Source organism: Gorilla gorilla, chromosome 12, assembly GCF_029281585.2.
Source record: "Gorilla gorilla gorilla isolate KB3781 chromosome 12, NHGRI_mGorGor1-v2.1_pri, whole genome shotgun sequence".
Taxonomy (NCBI): Eukaryota; Metazoa; Chordata; class Mammalia; order Primates; family Hominidae; genus Gorilla; species Gorilla gorilla.
Genome location: NC_073236.2, coordinates 32,978,402 through 33,000,750, shown reverse-complemented (window position 1 = coordinate 33,000,750; position 22,349 = coordinate 32,978,402). Strand labels below are relative to the sequence as shown.

The following is a 22,349-nucleotide window of genomic DNA, read 5'->3' as shown; positions in this document are numbered from 1 at the left end:
ACTTGATTACAAACTTGACATACAGAAAGCCCTGCAACCAATACTTACAGAATATAATTTGTTGTAAGTGCATGTGGGACCCTTACCAAAATTGACCGTATTTAAATAAAAAATACTATTTTCTGACAAAGGACTAGGATCTATGCTACAATATATAAAAAGAGCTCTTGATATTTAGAAAGAAGAAAAGAGGATCCTCTCATTAAAGAGGAGGTATAGATGGAAAATAAACATGTGAGACAGTGTTTTAAATCATTAGCGATCAGTTAAATGCACATAACTATTAGAGAAACTTAAAAAAAATGCTGACACCACCAAATGCCTGTTGAGAATACAGAGAATGTGGGGTGCTCACACATTGCTGGTGGGAATGTAAGATGGTACAACCAGTCTGGGGAATAATTTGGTAGATTCCTTAAAAACTAAGCATGTGATTTATACAATGCAGCCATTGCACTCTTGGGCTTTTATCTCTGATAAATGAAGATTTACATTCACACAAAAACCTGCACAGACGTGTCCATAGCAGCTTTAGGTGTCATCTGTCAAAAATAGTATCAGCCCAAATATTCTTAATCAGGTGAATGCTTCAGCAAGCTGTGGTGTATCCACAACATGACATACTTACCCAGCAATAAAAAGGAACAAACTATTGGTATAAACAAGAACTGGGGCAAATCTCCAGGGAATTAAGCCAAGTAAAAAAAGTCGAATCCCAAAATGTTAAACACTATGATTTCATTTGTATGACATTTTTTAACGCAAAATTTAGAGATGGAGACAGATTAGGGGTTGCCAAGGATTAGGGACAGTGGAGGGGGCATTGCAAGGGGGTCGGTGTGATTTTCAAGGCACAGCACCAGAGAATTCTGAGGGGATAGGCTGCCCTGGGTTGACTGTGGTGGTGGATTCAGGAGCTAAGACGTGTGGCATAGTTATAGAGAGCTATGTGCACACATGTACACACAAAATACAAATAAAACACGGAAAGTTTTAACAAGGCTGGTAGATTGTATCAATGTCAATGTCCTGGTTGTTATAGTTTTGCAAAATGTTACCATTGGGGGAAACCAGGTAAAGAATACATGTGATCTCGTTGTATTATTTTGCACTACCTACTGCATGTGTATTTACAATTATTTCAATAAAAATTTCAAGAATTTAAAAATATTAACCATCCCCTACTTGTATTTACACACAATGGGAATTCTATGTAGATACTGAAGTAAACGAAACACTACTACAAACAATAACATGAATATAATTCACTAACATAATGTTGAACAAAATAGTATACATAGGGCGATTTCACTTATAAAAAGGTTTAAAAAAGATATAAAACTAACTTATAGTTTAGCAAGATGGGAGGAAAGAATTGTGACTGGGAGAAGACACAAGAAGGCTTTGAAGGGTGCTGATAATTCTCTTAAGAGTTAATCTGCGTGGTGGTTCACCTTGGAAAAATACGTGGAGCTAGACATTCATGATCTGTGCACTTTTTAGTTTGCTACACTTCAATAAATGTGCATATAGGGAAGAAAGAAAAACATATCATCAAACGAATAAGCAAACAAAACAAGCAAACAAAAAATAACACTCTTGCCAACAAAAACAAATCTTCAGAAAGAAATACATATGCCAGGCACAGTGGCTCATGCCTGTAATTTGGGAGGCTGAGGCAGGCGGGTCACGAAGTCAGGAGTTCTAGACCAGCCTGGCCAACATGGTGAAACCCCATCTCTACTAAAAATACAAAAATTATCCAGGTGTGGTGGCGAGCGCCTGTAGTCCCAGCTACTCAGGAGGCTGAGGCAGAAGGACGACGTGAACCAGGGAGGTGGAGCTTTCAGTGAGCCGAGATAGCGCTACTGCACTCCAGCCTGGGCGAAAGAGCGAGACTCCATCTCAAAAAAAAAAAAAAAAAAAAATTGATTTAGTTACTGCACATCATTCACAGAAATACTTTTCCTTTTTCAATCGGTGTGTAACATTGCACGAGTTATTCCCATGTAATGACGGTTGTTCATCTTCCTTGAAGAATCTGGTACTCTGTGCTGCCTAAGGTGAGAACGTTGGGTTGATAGACAAATCATATGATTGAGGGGTTAAATCATGTGTTCATTTTCCCGAAATTACTTTGCTGAAAGCCAAGCTTCCTATTTGATTAGGGACATTTGTTTTGGTTGAATTGACTTTTTCTTACACATTGTCTATTTCAGCATGCCTTTCTGTCAGCGTGTTGAGTTCAGTCAATAGATTTAGTATTTCTTTTCACTGGCTGACAGCAGCCCCTATGTGACTATTTTCTTTGTGTGACCCAGACTTTAATATGCAGAGGGAGTGTTCAATAAATAATGCCAAATATATTTCAGCTATGCATACTGTTCTTTACAAAATTCTCTTAATGTATAATTACCTATATTTTTAAAAGGAGAATTTGTGATGAAGATACATAATATTTCTAGACTAGACAAAACATTTTGTGAATGAACCCATACAATTTCTCATTGTAGAGATGCTTTCCCTTCGACAGTGCGATGCTGTACAATGCTACAGCAACAGTGCCCATCTCTAGTCACATAGATGGACATTCCCGCAGATTATCTCTCCAGTGTTTCCTCTTCCCCCCATCCCTTAACATCTCTTCCACATTTCCCAATTCTTGTCTCTTTATTGTGCATGCTGGTTAATTATTTCAGAGCTCTGTTCTTCTTCTTCTTTTTTCTTTCTGAGACTGAGTCTTGCTTTGTCACCCAGGCTGGAGTGCAGTGGTGCGATCTCGGCTCACTGCAAGCTGTACCTCCTGGGTTCACACCATTCTCCTGCCTCAGCCTCCCCAATAGCTGGGACTACAGGTGCCCACCACCATGCCCGGCTAATTTTTTTGTATTTTTAGTAGAGACGGGGTTTCACCGTGTTAGCCAGGATGGTCTCGATCTCCTGACCTCGTGATCTGCCCGTCTCGGCCTCCCAAAGTGCTGGGATTACAGGCGTGAGCCACCGCTCCCGGCCATTTCAGAGCTTTCTTCTAATTTGCTGAATCTCTTCATGTACATTTGATCTGCTGTTTCAGAATCCACTAAATTCTTCATTTCTGTAATTCAATTTTCATTCTAAATACTGTTCTTTTTCAATTTTACTTGATAATTTTGATATAAAAAAATAAGTCTCTTACTATTTCCATTTTCCCTGTTATCTCTTTAGACATATAAAGTGTGTTTATATTCTAAATCAAAATTATTTCCAGTTGTTGCATGCGAATGGGGAAGGCTGGGAGAAGTGGGAGGGAAAGAGAAGCAAGGAAGTGCTTAGAAATGATACGTATAGCTGGGCACAGGGGCTCACGCTTGTAATCCCAGCGTGATTTGGGAGGCCGAGGTGGGTGCAGCGCTTGAGCCCAGGAGTTCGAGACCAGCCTAGGTAACACAGGGAGACCCAGTGCCTACACACACACCAAACAAACAAACAAACAAACAAACAAACAAAAGACACAAAAATGAGCAGGGTGTGGTGGCACACTCCTGTGGTCCCAGCTACTGGGGAGGCTAAGGAGGCAGGATCGCTTGAGCCTGGGAAGCAGACATTGCAGTAAGCCAAGATCATGTCACTGTAGTCCAGCCTGGGTGACAGAGCCAAACACTCTCCCCCCATCCTCCCCCCAAAAAAGAAAACAAGAAATATGTTGGTAATCTTGATGGTTGTAATGGTTTCAGAGTTCTATACCAAACTTAAAACTTACCAGATTGAACCTTTTATTATTTATTTAGTAAAACACAGGATCTCATTCTGTCTCCCAGGCAGGATGCGTGGAGTGCAGTGGTGCAATCATGGCTCACAGCAGCCTCGACCTCTCGGGCTCAAGCTATCCTCCCACCTCCACCTCCCAAGTAACTGGGACCACAGGCGCGGGCCACCATGTCCTGCTCATTTTTGTATTTTTTGTAGAGAGGGTTTTTTTCTGTGTTACCCGGGGTGGTCTCAAACTGCTGGACTCAATCAATCATCCTGTGTTGACCTCTCAAAAGTGCTGGGATTACAGCTGTGAGCCACCGCCCCCAGCCTGCACATTTTCAATGTGCGCTTTTCTGTATATGTCAAGTAAACCTCAACAAAATCTCAAAAAAATATTTAGTGCAGATGCTATTAGTCTTGGCAATGTAATCATGGTACAACACTCCAATTAGTCAGTTAGGAAGCAAAAATCCTGAGACACTGCACCCCAAATGGAAAACAGAGATTTTATATGGAATTTGTACAGCACCTAGCTAATTTTACAAAACTATTAATTTTTTTCAGTTTATAATCTCATTTCTATATGCTTGCCTTTTCTATCCTTTTTCTTCTGTATGTTGATATAAACAGAAATCACTGAAGACTTCAGTCTTCTAGGCTAATTCTCTAACTCAGTGTCCTGCACATGTGGCTTATTAATAGTCTTTGTCCATCTTAATGAAAACATAATTTGCAGCAATAATATTGAGATTCACCTGGTGTATTAATATTTTAACAGAAATTTAATGAACTGAATTACAAGCTATCAGGTAAATCAAGTAGGCCACAGGTTCAGTAAAAAGGAAAGCACCTTCTGAAAGTTGATTCTAATACCTGTGAGCATTCACGCTCTGAAATTATAGCTGAGTGCACACTGTGTGCCAGATGCGGTCCTACATGCAGGGATGTACAATGCCCAAGGAACTGCCGGTGCCAGGATCTGGGCTTGTCAAAAGGGGCCTGCAGTGTATGTGAGGAGACCTACCATGGGGGACACACTGGAAAAACCACCAAGATGGTCCAGCGCAATCAGTGAGGCAAATGCATGGGGAGGTGGGGAGCGAGAGCTGCAGAAGGAACAGAGGCTCCATAGGGAGCCCAGAGTGGAGAGAAGTCCCTGGAGGGAGGGGCTATGGAGGTCCTGGTGGAAGAAAGCCTGGGGAGCCCGGTGGGTGTGGATTAGGGTCAGGAAGGGATCAGTGAGTGAAGAGAAGCGTTTCAAGGAGTGAGTGTGATGTGGGTGAGTGTGGGTGTGGGTGGTTTGTGTTTATGTGGCGTATGTGAGTATATATGGAGTGTAGTGGGCTTGGTGTGTGGGTGTGATTTGAGTGTATGTATGGGGTGTCCATGGTGTGTGTGTGGAGTGTGTGGTGTGTGTGTGGTATGTGGGTGTATGGGGGATGTTTGTGGTGTGTGTGTGTGAAATGTGTGTGAGTAGATGGTGAGTGCGATGTGAGGTGTGTGTAAGTGTGCGATGTGTGTGTGGTGTATGTGAGTGGTATATGTGATGACTGTGGTATAAGGACCTGTGGTGTGTGTGTGTGGAAGGTGTGTGTGGTGTGTTTGTGGTATGTTAGTGTGAGTGTATCAGGGATGGCGGTGGTGTGTGTGGTGTCTGTGTATGTGGTGTGTGTGTAGGAGTGGTGTGTGAGAGTTTGTGTGATGTGTGTGGTGTGTGTGATGAGTGTGTGTATGTTCACGGTGTGTGTGTGTGGAATGTGTGTGTTCTATGTGTGGTACGTGAGTGTGAGTGTATAGGGAGTGGTTTTGGTGTGTGTTTTATGCATGTGGTGTGTATGGTGTGTGTGTATGTGGCATGTGTGTGAGTGGAGGTAGTGAGTGTTGTATTTGTGAGAGTGTGCGTGATGTGCATGTGGTGTGTGTGGGGGTGGTATGTGTGGTATGTGTGGTATGAGTATGTGTGTATTGGGGTGTCTATGGTGTGTGTGTGGAATGCATCAGTGCGTGGTATTGTGTAATACCGTGAGTGTGAGTGTATGTGGGAGTGTTTGTGGTGTGTGTGTGATGCATGTGGTGTGTGTATGTGGTGTGTGTGGATGTAGGAAGTGAGTGCGGTGTGTATGAGTTTGATGTGTGTGGTGTGCATGTGGTATGAGTGTGCGTGTATTGGGGTGTTCAGAGTATGTGTGTGGAATGTGTGTTTGGTGTGTGTGTGGTATGTATGTTAGTGTATGTGGTGGGTGTGATGTGTGTGTGGTGTGTGTGGTATTTGTGGTATGAATATGTGTTTGCTGGGGTGTTCATGTGTGTGATGTGTGTAGAATGTATGAGTTTTTGGTGTGTGGTGTGTGAGTGTATGGGGGGTGTTTATGGTGTGTGTGTGTGTGTGTGTGTGTGATGTGTTGTGAGGGAAAGTGTGAAATGTTTTCCTGGGAAAGGAAGATCTTCAGGTAAGAGAACTGTAGCAGGGTTACTGTAGCAGCAGGACAGCAAATAGATCATGAGGTGCGTTAGAGATGGGGAGACCAAAGCAGTTACTACTGGCAAGTTGACCCAGATAACTGAAATCTGCAAAGCTTATGATTGACAGAGGAATTATAGAAAGTCAAAATACACACATGCACAGTACGACTTTCTGATTCTGTACCAGAGGCTTCTTTTCAATATTTTAATTTTGTAACATTATCTTAATAGCACATTATTATTAATAATATTTTGAATAATGAAAATACCCGGTACAAACGTTTTCCCTAAACTATTGCTTATCTTGTGATTCCACCCAAGGTCAAGGACCAGGGTCACATTTCTGTTTCTATACTTCAGGTCAATAGGAGCAATAACAATGGCTAACATTTACAGAAAATCGGCTGGGCCCGCTGGCTCACGCCTGTAATCCCAGCACTTTGGGAGGCCGAGGCGGGCGAATCACGAGGTCAGGAGATTGAGACCATCCTGGCTAACACGGCGAAACCCCGACTCTACTAAAAAAATACAAAAAATTAGCCGGGCATGGTGGTGGGTGCCTGTAGTCCCAGCTACTCGGGAGGCTGAGGGAGGAGAATGGTGTGAACCCAAGAGACAGAGATTGCAGTAAGCCGAGATTGGCCACTGCACTCCAGCCTGGGCGACAGAGTGAGACTCCGTCTCAAAAAAACAAAAAAAATTTGCAGAAAATTTATGTTCCAAATCTTATTTACATATATAAATTAATTTAATCTTCATAACAGTCTATAAGGTAGGTCATTATTATTAGCTGTTTTTAGAGAATAGGAAACTGTGACACAGAGAGGGAAAGTAAATTACTCACTGTCACACCGCATGAAGCTGTGGAATGAGAATTCCAACCCAGACATTCTGCTTGCAGCCACCCCACCCCAATGTCTATCAGAAAATGTGGTTCAGTATTTTGAAAGAATGCTGGTGGATCTTCATTTATATACCTCCACTGTGCCTCTTGTATGTAATTCTGAACATAAAATTAGAAACAATCTTCACCTGAAAATAGAGATATTCCCTCAGCAATAGCATAGGCATGTCATCATGCCCTTGAGCTAGCTAGTCACAAAAATACTTACAGATCACGCAGCAGGTTTTGTAGATAATAATGACCAGCCATGGGCAGACACAGAATTCCCCAGCCCAGACTAGTAAGGTCAAGTCTGCAAGCACAATGGAAGCTCCTTCTTGCTGGGACAGGTGACTGGAAACAAGACCACAGTTCCCACGCCCAGAGGCAGTTGCGACTCAAGTGTGTTTAGTCTCCTGGGCCTGGAGGAGAGTAAAGGGCAGCTCGCTGGGCTGTGATGGCCATCTGCCCACCTGCAGTCTCCGCCCTGATGTGCATGGTCCCTTCCTTCCTAGCCAGACCGTGTTCCAATCACCTAGTTCTAATCAGCCTAGAACCTCTAATCAGTTCTAATCATCTAAGGTGCATCAGATGCTGCTTCAAGTTTCAATTACACTGTATAAACCAGGTTTCTGGAGAATTCCAGCCACACAGTGATCCCAGGCACTCACCCCAAACCCTGCATATGGAACCTGACTCAGATCTATGTTGGATTCACAGTACCCGCCTAGTGATGGCAATTTTGTCCAACAGCACATGCCTCCCCTCTCCAGCTCTTTGCTCTTGGGTAGTCTCCCTGACACCTGGCCTTTGTGTCTACCTCAGGAGCTCCCAGCAGTGCTGGTAACAGGCACCAAGCTTCTGAGTAAAGCCTTGGGCCGTAAGTCATGTCATTCATTTTACTACTGGCGGAAGATAAAACACCAAAAATCAGCCAAAGAACTGTTCCTTGGAGAAGTGGCTCAACATTTGGAAGGGTGAGGTACACTCACAGAAAATTTCATTTTTATTAGGCTTCCCACAAAATATTAATGAAATACTCATAGTGATTCTCCATCTTCCATTTATATTAAAAACAGTATATTTTAAATGTATCAATTTTGGCTGGATGCAGTGGCTGACATCTATAATCCCAGCTCGCATCTATAATCTCAGGCTGAGGCAGGAAGATCGCTTGAGTCCAGGAGTTCAAGACCAGCATAGGCAACAAAGTAAGACCCTTCTGTTAAAAACAAACAAACAAACAAAAATAACCAGCCAGGCATAGTGGCACATGCCTGTGGTCCCAGAGGTTGAGGTGGGAGAATTCCTAAATCCTAGGATGTTGAAGCTACAGTGAGCTATGTTCATACCACTGCACTCCAGCCTCAGTGACATAAATTAAGCCCTTTTTCTTAAAAAAAAAAAAAGAAAGAAAGAAAATGCTGGAAAACAAAATGCTACAACAGAAATGAAGAATGTCCTCAATAGGTTTATCAGTGAACTGAACACGGTCAAGAACAACATCAGTCATCTTGAAGATATGTCAATAGAGACTTCCCAAACTGACATGCAAAGAGAAAACAATGGGAAAAAAGAACAGAATATTCAATAATTGTTGTAGCATGTAGCACATGCACAATGGGATCGCTAGAAAGAGAAGAAAGAGGAAAAAATGCAGATAAGTATTTGAAGTAATACTGACTGAGAATTTTACAACATTACGTGTTGAAACCACAAATACAGGAAGTCCAGAAAAATACCAAAAATATATACCCATATGCAAATTATATTTCAACTTCAGAAAATCAAAGACAGACAAATTGTTGAAAGTGAATGGAATAAAATACTTGATTTACAAAGAAGCAAGAATAGGATTTACATAGGACTTCTTGTCAGAAACCATCCAATCAAAAGAGAGTAAGTTGAAATATTTAGAATGCTGAAAGAACAATATAATCAACTGATATTTTTGTATCTAGTAAAACTATCCTTCAAAAGTGAAGGAGAAAATATACTTTCTCATACAAACAGAAACTGAAGAAATGTGTCACGAGCAGACCTACTTCGTAAAAAATTTCAAAGAAGAGTTTCAGGAAGAAGAAAAATTATAAGAAATTTGGATCTACATAAAGAAGGGAGAGCTTAGAGAAGGAATACATGAAGGTAAAATAAAATCTCTATTTTGCTTACTTTTATATAATCTAATGGATAAGAAGAAGACAATGAAGAAGGAGGAGGAGGAGAAGGAGGAAAAGGAGGAGGAGGAGGAGAAGGGGATGAAGAAGAGGCAGAAAGAGGACGGGAAATGGAGGAGAGGAGACAAATGAGAAACAGAGACAGAAGACAAAAATTACTAGTATCAGAAATGAAAGGTTATCAGTATTGATGCCATGGGCGTTAAAAGGATAATAAATGAATAGTATAAACACTATGTGCTCTCAAATTTGATTACTTGGACAAAATGGATCCATATCTTGAAAGACACAAACTACCAAAACTCCTTTAGTTTGTTCAGGATGCTATACCAAAATGCCATAAACTGGGTGGCTTATAAATACAGAAACTTATTTCTCATAGTTCCAGAGGCTAGGGAATCCAACATCAATTCTAGGCAGCAGCAGATTTCATGTCTGCTGAGGACTCAATTTCTGGCTCATGGAAGCCATCTTTTCAATATGTTCTCACATAACAGAAGGGGTGAGGAACCTTTCTAGAAAAAACCACTAATCCCACCTATGAGGGCTCCATCCTCATGACCTAATCACTTCTCAAAGGACCTCAAATACCATCACATTGAGGATTGGTTTTGGCACATGAATTTTGGGGAGACACAAAAATGTAGTTCATAGAACTTACAAAAGGAGAAATAGATAATTCAAATAACTCTTTATCTAGTATAGAAATATATGAATAATTAACAACCTTCCAAGAAAGAAAGCAACAGGCCTAGATTGTTTCACTAGCGAATTGTATGAAACATTTAAGGAAGAAAAGATACCAATTATTTACAATTGCTACCAGAAAACAGAAGCAAAAGGAACATATCCCAACTCATTTTATGAAGTTCTAATACCAAAAGCAGAAAAAGACATTTAAAGAAAAATGTTCAGACAAATGTCTCTCATCAAAAATTCTCAACAAAATATTAGCATGCTGAATCTAGCAATACGTTGTTGAATTACACACCAAGACCAAGTGAGATTTATTCCAGGTATGCAAGCCTGGCTTAACACAAAATAGTTAAGGCAATCCCTCAGATAACTAGCTAAAGAAGAAAAGTTATTTGATTATATTAATAGATCAAGAAAGCATTTTACGGAATCCAAAGCCCATTCATGGTTAAAACTCTCAGCAAATTAGAAATAGAAGGGAAATTCCTCAACTGATAAAGAACATATACGAAAAGAACACCCTACAGACAATATCATACATAATGTGAAAAATGGGATGTTTTACACAAAAGAAGCAAGGAAATGTTATCCCCTCTCACTGCTCCTATTCAACATCATACTAAAATCCTAGCTAATGGCAATAAGACAAGAAAATAAAATAAAAGGTATACAGATTGGAAAGGGAGCATTAAAATGCCCTTTGCTTGCTGATAACTTGATTTTCTATGTAGAGAATCTCCAAGCATCAGCCAAAACCCCTTCTGGATTATAGCAAGGTTGCACGGTATAAGGTTAATATACAAAATCAATTGCTGTCCTACATCCAGCAATGAACAACGAGAATTTGAAATTAAAAGCCCAATACCATTTTCATTAGCATCAAGAAAATGAAATAGACACAATCTAGCAAAATATGGGCAAGGTCTATGTGAGAAAAACTATAAAATCTGTTGAAAGGGATTAAAGATCTAAATAAATGAAGGGACATCTGTATTCACAAAATAAGACCCAGTGTTGTTAAGATGTCAGTTCTCTTCAATGTGATTTACAAATTCATGACAACTCTCGTGAAAACATGAATAAATTATTGTGTGGAAACTGACAAACTAATTCTAAAGTTTATATAGAAAGACTAACAAGAATAGCCAACAATATTGTGGGGGAGGAACAAAGTTCAAGGACTTGCAAAGTGATCAATGGAACAGAATAGAGAACTCAGAAATAAGAGTGCACAAACACAGTCAATTGATCTTTTACAAAAAGGTAAAGGCAATTCAAGGGAGAAAGGGTAGCTTTTTCAAAAACAGTGATGAATCCATTGCATGTATGTATATATACATATATGCAAAAAAAAAGAATTGAGACACAGACCTTGCTCCTCAAAAATTAACTCGAACGACACATTTTTAAGTTAATAATATTTTAAATTGTCAAACCACAATTGCATACATTTATGGGGTACAATGTGATGCTTGGATATGTGTATAAAATGAGGAATGACTACATCGAGGATAAAATATCCATCACCTCATGGCGTGAACCCAGGAGGCGGAGCTTGCAGTGAGCCGAGACCCTGCCACTGCAGTCCCGCTTGGGCGAAAGAGCAAGACTCTGTCTCAAAAAAATAAATAAATAAACAAATAAATAAATAAAATAAAAAATACCCATCACCTCAATTTTATTTTTTGTGGATATTTGAAATTTACTTTTTGTTATTTAAATATACAGTACATTACTATTGACTATAGTCATCCTACTGTGCAATAGATTTCAAAACGCATTTCTCCGGTTTAACTGAATCTTTGCATCTGTGAACAACTTCCCATTTTTCTCCCCAGCAACACAGCCTCTGGTAAGCATCATTATACTCTCTACTTTTATGAATTCAATTTTTAGACCTAAATTTAAATCCAAAAGCTGTAAAACTTCTGTAAAATAACAAAAGGGATATTTAGGTAACTTTGGGTTTGGCAATTACTTTGTAGATACAACACTAAAGTACATAAAAGACAAATTTCTACCATGAAAGAAGATATTGGTATGAAGTCGTTACAATTAAAAACTTTTGCTCTGGGAAAGGAAATAAGAGAATGGAGAAACAAGCCACAGACGGAGAAAATATTTGCAAAACACCTGTCTGGCATCCAGACCATTAAAAACCACTTACAACTCAACAATAAGAAATCAAACAACCCAATTAGTAAATGGATGAAAGATCTAAAGAGGCTCCCATCAGAGATGGCATATAGAAGGGGAAAAGCTTATGAAAAGATGTTCGCCCTCCCAACGCTTTTCCCTCCCTGCGTCCCTCTCTCCCTCACACACCCTCCGCTGCAGCGGAGTGGGAGCGGGTCAGGGGCGCTACGCGGTGACGGTGACGTGCTGTCTCTCGGGCGAGGCGTGGGATTTAAGCGCATTATAAGCCGTGGGTTCCGGGGAATCCGAGAGGCTGAGCTTGGAGCCCAGACTGACCCGCCTCTCTCATGGTCCCGGCCCACTGCCCTGCAGAGCCCGCCTTACTCTTCCTCTCCACAGGTCTGCTGGCCGCGGCGGGCCTTGGCTCCACCAAGCCTGGTAGGCCCACAAGGAGCTGCATCCAGGAGGAGCCGCCGCCCGGGAACAAGCTACCCGCAGGCTCTGGGGACAACCGCCCGTCTGATGAGCTCGGCTGAGCGTGCACCCAATGTTGAAATCAAGGACGCCTGGATGCTTTTCATGGCAGAGTGACAAAAGTTTACCAACAAGAAGAGGAGCAGGGCTGCTGAAAGGTGCGTTGCCGCGGCGCCAGAATGCGGGATCCTGAGCCCTGCGTGCGAGTCTTCGTGGGGCCGATCGCTGCGAGCCTCGCTTAGGTCCAGCCGCCTCCAGGGAGGGCAATATCCACGAGACGCGGGGAGTGAGGGCGGTGCTGGCCGCACCCCTGGTCCTGGGGCTGCGGGAGCCGTGCTAGCAGGCTGCCTTCCACTGCCGCCTACGCCGGTCGGGTTGCTGCAGCGGTGCCCGCTGCAGGAGCTCCGCGCCTGCTGCTTCTCCGACGTCAGGGCGCCGCCAGGATGACAGGTGCAGGAGGCTCGGCTGTGGGCAGATGTGGTTTCCAGCCCCAGGTCCCGGCGTCCCCTGGCTTCCCAGTCCGCTGTCCTGTGGGCAAGAAGATGAAGAAAGTCACCCCATCAGCAGGTCAGCTGCCCCGCCTGGCAGCCCAGCCAGACAAGGCAACCGAAGTTCATCCTGTCTGAGTTGACTCTGTGCAGGCAGCGGGCCGGCGCCCAGGATGCTGGGGAGCCCTGCACGCCGGAGGCCGACAAGCCGTGGGGCCCAGAGGCGCCACAGGGCGAGAAGGCACCCGCCTCCCAGCGCTTTCACCCCCTGGCCCGCCCGACCCGCTAGGTGTAGCAGTGGCTTCGGCCAAGCCAGGCATTCTGCCCGGCGGCGGCTGCACAGGCGCGAAAACTGAGAACCCCTGCTCAACCCCATCCGGGGTGACTGCCAAGTGCCCATGCCAGCGACCCCGATCCCCCTCCGGTGGAGGAATGGGCGGGAGGCACGGCCTGGGGACCCTCAGGCTGGGCGCGCTGGCGATCCCGAGGCCTACCAGGCCATGCACCTCCAGCCCGCCTGGGCACCCAAGCTGCAGCCGCCTTCTGTGTGCAGGCAGCAGCCTCCAGGCAACCCCCGAGCCCGCCAGCACTCCCCACATCTCAGAACCGGGGCCAGATGTCCCTGTGGCTGCGGCTGAGCTAGGTGGTCTGCCCTGCGGCGGGAACTGGCTCTCAGCCCCATTCCCCGTGGCTGCAGAGGGCCACTGGCTAGAGGTCCCGAGCTTCAGCACAGGAGGAGCCGAGCAGGGGCAGGGCCTGGCGGGCTCTCTGGCCAGGTGCACTCGCGATCCAGAGGCCGCCTAGGCCGTGCTCCACCACCTGGGCGCCCAAGCTGCAGGCGCCCTCTACCTGTTGGCGACAGCTGCCTGGCAACTCCCAAGATGGCTGGCGGTCCCAGCCTGGCAGAACCGGGGCTACATGTCGCCCTGGCTGCGGCCAAGCCAGGCGGCCTGCCCGGCGGCGGCTGCACCGGGACGGGAACCGACCCCCCAGTCCCATCCCCGGTGGCTGCGGAGGGCCCCCATCTCAGCGGCCCCGATCTCTCTTCGGAGGAGGAGCGGGTCGGGAGTCAGGGCCAGGCAGGCCCTCAGGCGGGAAGGGATGCACTCCTGGGATTCCGGGACGTCCCGCGGGAGCCCAGGAGAACCCGCAAGCCAGCGACGCGTGCGCCCGAGCTGCAGGTGCCCCCTGCCGGCCACGAGGGCTTGGGAGCGGCTTCCGGAGTTCCGGCTGGCGCTGAGTTGTAGGCGCGCGCCTAACTGGCATGGCGGGGACTCACTAGGTCTGAGAGTTCGGAGCGCTGAGGTTCAGGCGCGCGCCTAACGGCTTAGCTGGGCTCGCTCGGTCTGAGAGGTCGGAGTCTGCGAGTGTCGCTGCTGAAGGCTGTGGTGGACCGGGCTGGATCGCGGATTCTGAGCTACATTGCGGGTTTGGGGGTGGATCGCGGGTTGCGGGGGGGATCGCGGATTTGGGGCTGAGTGGGGGTGGAAAGGCCACGAGGAGCAGCCGCGGCTCAGGAGCGGGTGGTGGGCGTCTGAGAAGTCGCCACCATGAGGAAGCTCTTCAGCTTCGGGAGACGCCTGGGCCAGGCGCTCCTGAGCTCCATGGACCAAGAGTATGCGGGTCCCGGTTACGACATTCGGGACTGGGAACTGCGGAAGATCCACAGGGCGGCCATCAAGGGCGACGCTGCGGAGGTGGAGCGCTGCCTGACCCGCAGGTTCCGGGACTTGGACGCCCGCGACAGAAAAGACAGGTAGCTCGGGGACTCAGCCCACGGTGGGAGGGGGCCCCAGGCCCGGCTTCCCTGCAGCCCTGCAGCGGGAGGTGGGTTCCTTGAATGGGAAGACTCAGTTTTCTCCAAATGTGAACTGTTTCCATGTTTATCAGTTTTACATAAACTGAATGAAGATATCAAGGTTTTATCATTTTTGCATGACACTTGCTATCTATCTTACCATTGTGATGACATTTAAAAATGTTTATAATGGAGTGAAAAGACTTGCTCCTCTAGATATCAAAATGTGCTATTAATTCCCACAATTAATTATTTACTAACAGCTGAAAACACAGATAAATAAATGGAACAGAACAGGAAATCCAAAAACACTGAAATATATGTAAGATATATGCATAGGGATGGATAATGGTAACGTTTCAGATGAGTAGGAAAGGATGAGTTATTAATAAAAGGCCTGCTGTGTGAAGAAAACTAATGAAACTTTATGTCGCAAAAATGAGTTCCTGATGGAATTCAGACTGAAATTTTTACACATGCAAAATGAGAAAAAGTACCAGAAGAAAACGCAAAGACTTATTTATACAGGTATATTTTCCGTTAACAAAGGCCTTCGTAAGAATGACCTCGCAAGCAGGCATTCTGAAGGTTGATTTAGCAAACTAAAAATTAAAATCCCCTGTGTATCAGAAAAAAATTAACAAAAGATAACACTCGAAAAATATTTCCTATGTATATTTTTACTAATATATAAAAATATATATTCAGATGAAAAGTGTATCTTCATCCTACAGGGAATTTATTCTTTATTATATATAATACACATTACTGATCATATGCATAAGAAATTGTATATATTACTAATATAATATGTTATATATATATATCAGTTATATATATACAGATAAAAAGCACATCTTTATTTTACAGGGAATTCTTTCCAATCAAATCCACAAGAAAAGAATTCTAGAAGTGAGCAAAGCACTTTTTGCAGATTCACAAGTTACTTATGTACATAGGAAAAAATCCTTAGTGTTTCTCATAAGGTAATTTAAGTTAAAAGAGGAGTGAGCCTGTGTTCTATCCACAGTGTTTGTGAGAATGAAGAGCAGTGGTACTTACACTGCTGCTAGAAGTTTAAGTTGCTGATGACTTTTCAAGTGGATAATTTGGAGATAACTAGCACAGTTTTGGGTAACAAATAAGATTGCATTCTGACATGGTGTCATAAATCATATCTAAAAGCCGTGAGGTCACATAGAACTTGTTTATGTAACAGGATAGAACAAGACTCATTGTTCTGAGAATATATTGCTCACTCATTTTATCCTCAGTCACGATGAGTTTTACAGCCTATGTGCAGTATTGATGCCACTGAATAAGCATTTATTTTTGATGAAGATACAACTTTTCTCCTCATGTTCAGTTGAGAGTTTGCAACAAGTAAGACTTTGCATTCTGGAATTTATGTAGATGTATGTGTATAAATACATGTGGTTTTTAAGGCCTGGCAAGCTTAATGAATACTGGTAGAAGATTTTGGCTGTCTTTTAACAGCATTACCACGTGGTTGACCATTTAAATAAGCTGCAGTTTATCTTGATGTAGTGAATGCATTTAATTGGTTATCTTGGCAAAGCACGGTATTCATTGGTTACAAGCATAATTTTCTGAGTTTATATTATTTTTCCTTCTAGATATTTGTGAGCTATTGTTTTTATAGCCTATATTGAAAACATGCTTTTTCTTTTTAAAATGGATTGTAGTATAGAGCTTTGTTAATAAAAAAAATTTAAAATAAAAATGGTAAGGCAGAATGACTTAGTTATTTTTATATTTTCCTGTAAAAACAGCCTCAGTTAAGTGAGCCACAATGAGCCATGATGTATTTCCTCCATCAGGATGGAAAATAAGCCATTTATTATTTCAGGTCTGACTCACAGTGAACCTGCTGACACTGGGATGTTTTAAAATCATAATCATAAGGAACAGGTTAGGGCAGAAACTTGGACGCTGGGCCTAGGATTACCTGCTTATTACAATGTTTTACAACTTGGATGCTTTAGGTTTTCTGGCACAATGTCCTAAACCTCACACACTAAACACCCCCTTGTTGTACAATTATTGCTTGCTGGTTTTAGATGGTGCCAAATAGACAGATGCCTCATCATAATTACCATTTTTTAAAATTTCACTGTTATAGACATATATAAATAGGTTGTTATCTCCTCTCCCTTCCCTCAGTACAGTATGCTCATGCTTCCACAAAAAGCACCCCGGATGTCCTTAGTTAACAAAAAACGGGCAGCTGAGGAGTGAGGGTGTGGCAGGTGGATGCAGCGTGTCCTCAGTGTTGCAGGGTACATAATATTAAATTACATGTGATTGCAAAGGAAAACAGTTACGTCGAATACAGTTGTGAAAATTGTCATAGGGTAATAGATGTGCTTCTTTATCAATACATTAAATAATATTTAGTGGCAGGTCACCATAATTTTGAGGTGGAGATGAATAAACAATATTTTGAGTTTTTGACAGCAACTGTAATGTGAAGGCATCCGATTTCTATTGGTGTCAAAGTCACAGGTACTGCCAATACTGTGATGTGTTGCCTACATTCGTAATTGGAAGAAATGCTAAATTTTAATGAGCGGCTCATAAAAATGTGTTTTTTCCTATCCAAGGTCGTGAATCCCTTGAGTTCTGTCCATGGGCTCCAGGTTAAAATCCTGAGCCTTGAGGAATTTTTTTTCCCCCACCCTGAAGAATTTCTTTAGGCGTGAGTTTGAATATATGCAAATAAAGTTTTCCTTGAAGACAGTGCTATTCTACTGGCCTTGGTTCAAAAATAGGAAGACATGTTTAACTCTTGTTTTTATAGTCAATTCTAATTATCTATAGTCCAGAATTGAAGAAATTTGCCTTCATTTTCCTGAGAAAATCACATACTCCTTTGACATCAAAAGAAGGATGCACTGAAACCTGTATTTTCTATGGTTTTGAGTAAACAGACTTACATTTACAAATACTCATGCATAATTCTATACACATTCTAGGCATATTAATACAGTGTAGACTGATATAAAAAAATTACATCCTTTCCAAAGTAAGTGTATGCCTCTCCTTTGTAAAACAGAAGGAAGAATAAAGAAAGCAAACAAATTAACCTTGTCATGGCAAGCAGAAGAAAAAAGAAGCAGTAGGCTCCCAGTTTGGTATTCTACCCTCCAGATGACTTTATTGCATAATATGTTTTGTCATCCAAACGTAATTTTATTTCAGGTCTACTGAGCTTCAAAAATTACAAATGATAACGATAATTAATTAAATTTGAGTAGTTTTAATGACATTGAGCTGTGTGCTGGAATGGGAAAATGGCACAATTGAAGGACATTTACATTGAATGTCATTGTTTAAAGTTACCCTGATTTGGAGGCCCATTAAAAATACCAAAAGTCATTGTATTTTAACATTTATTTCAGCTGAAGGTTTTAAAACAGCTTTTAAAAATCTTTAGTACCTGCAGTGAAGATACACGTACCCCCTTCCCACCCATCTCTAGGATCCATCATATGAGTTGAAAATTATCTTTAATAAATTAACCATGATCATGACAAATCTTACTTTACTGCTTTGAAGGAAAAAGGAGGCATTTTGTGACGTGACACTGAAAGGATAACATTTGTTGCCACCCTCTTATATAATACCTACCTTAAGAATCAGGAAAAGCCTTGGAGATGACACTTCAATTTGTAGACAATGTTCTTTTCTGAAGAGAATCTGAAAAAAAGATAGTCTGGAGAAATTAATAAAATGTAAAATAGAAAAAGAATAAGGTGATTGATACTTTAACAACAAGCTAATACTCTGAGGGGGTTACATTAGTGACAGACAAGGAGAAATATGCATTTTTGACTTGAAGGATAACACATTGTATCAGTTAGCTTTTGCTCCATAACAAATAACCCCAAAAGTCTCAGTGGCATGCAACTGTATGTATTTATTTCTTGCTCACATGTATGAGATTCCCTGCATCAGCCTACTCCATGTGTCTCACTTTGAGGCCTTGGCTGGAAGGTGAGCGACTAGGGTAAGTTCTTCTCATGGTAGTGTCATGTGCAAGAGGGCAAGCCTGACTGTATGAGTATGTTTCAAGTCTCTGCCAGCATCAGATTCCCTAGCATCCCATTAGCCATAGCATCTCTTGAATCAAGAAGGAGGAAAGTGTACTTTACCGACAAGAGGCCATAGAAATACAATTACCGGGGAGTGAAGAATTGGGACCAATAATTCTGTCCTACCACAAATGCTAAAAATGTTAGCAGCTGAGGGTAGCTTTTGGTTATGAGATTATATGGTGCTGTCTTATTGCCTTTGGCTTTTGTCATTTCCTCTGCCCCAAGAAACACTAGTTCAGTTTTTCATATGGATGTGGACTGAATGTAACACACCATGAGAGACATGTTACTAACAGCTGGGTAAGGGACAAGAAAGAGGGTACGTGAATTGAGGCAAGACTTAAGAGATCTGGGTTCAAAATCTGTTTCAGCAGTGTACCAATTGGGGGAACCCCAGGCAATTCATGTAACCTGTTTCTGTCATGGACCCCTTGTTCTGTAAAATGAAGATACTGGGCTAGCCTGTTTCCTTAGTTCTTTCTACCACTAGAATTGAGGTTTGATTTCTTATCTGTAGATAACAGGTTTCATTTATTGGCACCTCCATTCCCACCTTTGTGTTGGTGTAGGCTCAAGGCAACAGAATGACTTTAGTAGGCAAATGGGGTTAAGTAAAAACATTGAGTGTATAGAGACGTATTACCTATGTGTACAATACTAAATAGTGTGGAGTAATGACTGTCGAATGCTGTGTTTGGGGTTATAGAATCTCCCCTATAGGCTTTAAGCTCCCTGATAACTTTATTTCCCTCCCTCCCTCCCACCCACCTAGTACAGTGCCTGACTTGTAGTAAAGCACTCTAGGAACAAATGGTTGAAGGAAGAAACCCCAAGTGGGAAATTAGTAGGGGAACAATTCCCTAGCCTGAAAGTGTATCCAAGAAGAATGATGGTTTTCTGGTGCTTATATTTATTGCCTAGGATGGACAGCTTTCTGCTTCAGAGGATTGGGAGTGTTCATCCAAGCAAGATTGACATAGACATTTGACCCCTTGCTGTGTCCCCAGCATTTTGCTAGGCGCTCCGGGTGTAGCACGAGGAAGCATGGTTGCAATGCCCTCCGGTTTTTGTCTGGAAGACAGATGTGTAAACAGTTGCACTGTGCCTTCTGTACCAGAGGCCCAACCAAGGCATAGAAGAGCCACGTGGGAGACATAGGGAGATCTCACTTGGAAGAAACCTGGGTCTGGTCTTGATTGAGGAGTGGGGAGAAGTTGGGCAGATGTGCGGGTTTATAGAGAGCTTTCTGGGAAGGGTGAAGTGGCACAATATTTTTTGGGGGCCTAACTACAAAGTCTGAAGGGAAAGGCAGGGTGAGACAAAGCTTCAGAGGCAGACAGGGTTAGATCTGAGAGCATTGCATGATATGACTTTGGTCTTTAGCTGATAGAAAAAGGAAGTTACTGAGGAATTTAAAGCAGGGTCAGGGATGTGATGAGATAGAAATGGCAGTGAGGAAGTTGGATGTGGGAGTTGCAGGGACCTGCAGGCTGCACTATGACTTGGGGAGGATGGAGGGACAGCAGAGGGGCATGAGATGGGCTGACATCTGGCAAGTAGTGTCTAGTATGGACAATCACTCTTACAGCTCTCCTCAGTGGCTTTTGGCACCCTGCCTCTCCCCCAGCCCCACCATAGAAAATAACATGCTGTGCTGTCACTTAAAACCCCCTTTTCATGGCCGGGCGCAGTGGCTTACACCTGGAATCCTGGCATTTTGGGAGGCCGAGGTGGGTGGATCACTTGAGGTCAGGAGTTTGAGGCCAGCCTGGCCAACATGGTGAAACCCCATCTCTACTAAAAATACAAAAATTAGCCAGGTGTAGTGGTGGCACGTGCCTGTAATCCCAGCTACTCAGGAGGCTGAGACAGGAGAATCACTTGAATCCAGGAGGCAGAGGTTGCAGTGAGCTAAGATTGCACCACTGCACTCCAGCCTGGGTGACAGAGTGAGACTCCATCTCAAAAGAAAAGAAAGAAAGAAAGAGAGAGAGAGAGAGAGAGAGAGGGAGGGAGGGAGGGAGGAAGGAAGGAAGGAAGGGAAAGAAACACAGAAAGAAACACAGAAAGAAACAACAGAAAGAAACAGAAAGAAAGAGAAAGAAAGAAAAGAAAGAAAGAAACCATGTTGCTGGTCCCTGAACTAGTCCGTTTTAGGCTATATAGCTCTGGGTGATGAGAGAGATATGGTGTAGTCTGTGTTGAAGAGTGATAGAAACTCAGTTTGGAAAACTGTCAACTTGATAGGTTTAAAACCACCTTGGTCACTAAAGTGGTGGAGGTTATTTTGAGCTTCAATTTTTACATTTGCTTTATCTTGCTAGATAACATTTGGAAAAATTGTTATTCTACAGTATTTTGGTTAAGTAGAACAAGCCTTTCAGTAAATTCCACTACATTATTGTTATAATTTTTTTTTGTCGTCCCAGATTTGTTGATATTTGTATTATTACTTGGTCGATGTACGTTTTCTAGATTATTAGGCTCATACCTACTACTTTTCAATACTTGTCAGCTGATAATCAAGAGGTATGTCTTAGTGGTTAGTGTCAGCAGCATTACTGGTATAATTTGTGGCCTTCTTTCACACACTAGTTTTCCACACCTCCAAGCAGGTTCAGGGCTTACGTAGCTACTGATTCATACGTACTGCTGGCAACTGACTAGAGAGGTGGAAAAGGGAGTACCTTGGGGGTTTAGGGGCTAGAAAAGGTCACCATTGGGTTGGAACCAGGAAAAAACAGAGCGCACACCTATGATGAGCACTGTAGTTTAGGTAGAATTTCAACAGGCTGAGGCTGTATTTTTGGGCCAGATTGAGAGGAGATTCAGGAGGAGGAGCAGCCTGGACAAAGGGGAGGAATTGAGAAGTACAGTGTGGTTGGATTCGTGTGATTGGAGTTAAGGCTGGAGAAGTGGGAGCCATGTCCCCATCATTTCTTTTTGAGAGTAGGGAGCTATCGAGTAGGAAATGTGTGTGTGTAATGCTGACAGTAATACTGTTAGGTTGAAGTTTTAAGCACCAACTGTGAGCGCTGGAGTGCTTAGTATTGTAACAGAGCATCTCCAGGTACTCTGGAATTCTCTCAAAATATCCTGGAATTTTCCTTGATCAGGAAAAAAAAATGATATGGTCAAGCAGTGAATTTTAAGAATTTTATTTTTCTATTTATTTACTCCTATAAACATTTGTTAGTAACTGTGTTTTATTATAGAGTTGCCCACACGGTGTGTGGTTTTGGTGACCAAAAATGAGGACTGGATGACCATTGACTAAAAATATATATTTATATGTATTTTATATATGTCAACATACACATATATATGATATATATCAGGTTTTTAAAAGTAAATGATGAAGAACATCACTAATTTTATTTTATT

At 42.8% G+C, this 22,349-nt stretch overlaps 2 protein-coding genes across 3 annotated transcripts in view; both read left to right on the top strand.

The window, feature by feature from the left end:
• The first annotated feature begins 14,364 nt into the window (after positions 1 to 14,364).
• Positions 14,365 to 22,349, top strand: part of LOC115933254 (ankyrin repeat domain-containing protein 18A) — a 145,086-nt gene continuing 137,101 nt past the window's right edge. For both annotated transcript variants that reach the window (XM_055378618.2, XM_055378612.2), the window contains exon 1: positions 14,365 to 14,805. In XM_055378618.2, the coding sequence (XP_055234593.2) occupies positions 14,600 to 14,805 (206 nt within the window). In that variant the 5' untranslated portion in view covers positions 14,365 to 14,599. The remainder of the gene's footprint in view (positions 14,806 to 22,349) is intronic.
• Positions 14,816 to 22,349, top strand: part of LOC129531741 (forkhead box protein O1-like) — a 47,264-nt gene continuing 39,730 nt past the window's right edge. The window contains exon 1 of the mRNA XM_063695524.1: positions 14,816 to 16,230. The gene's annotated coding sequence lies outside the window, so the exon portion shown is untranslated. The remainder of the gene's footprint in view (positions 16,231 to 22,349) is intronic.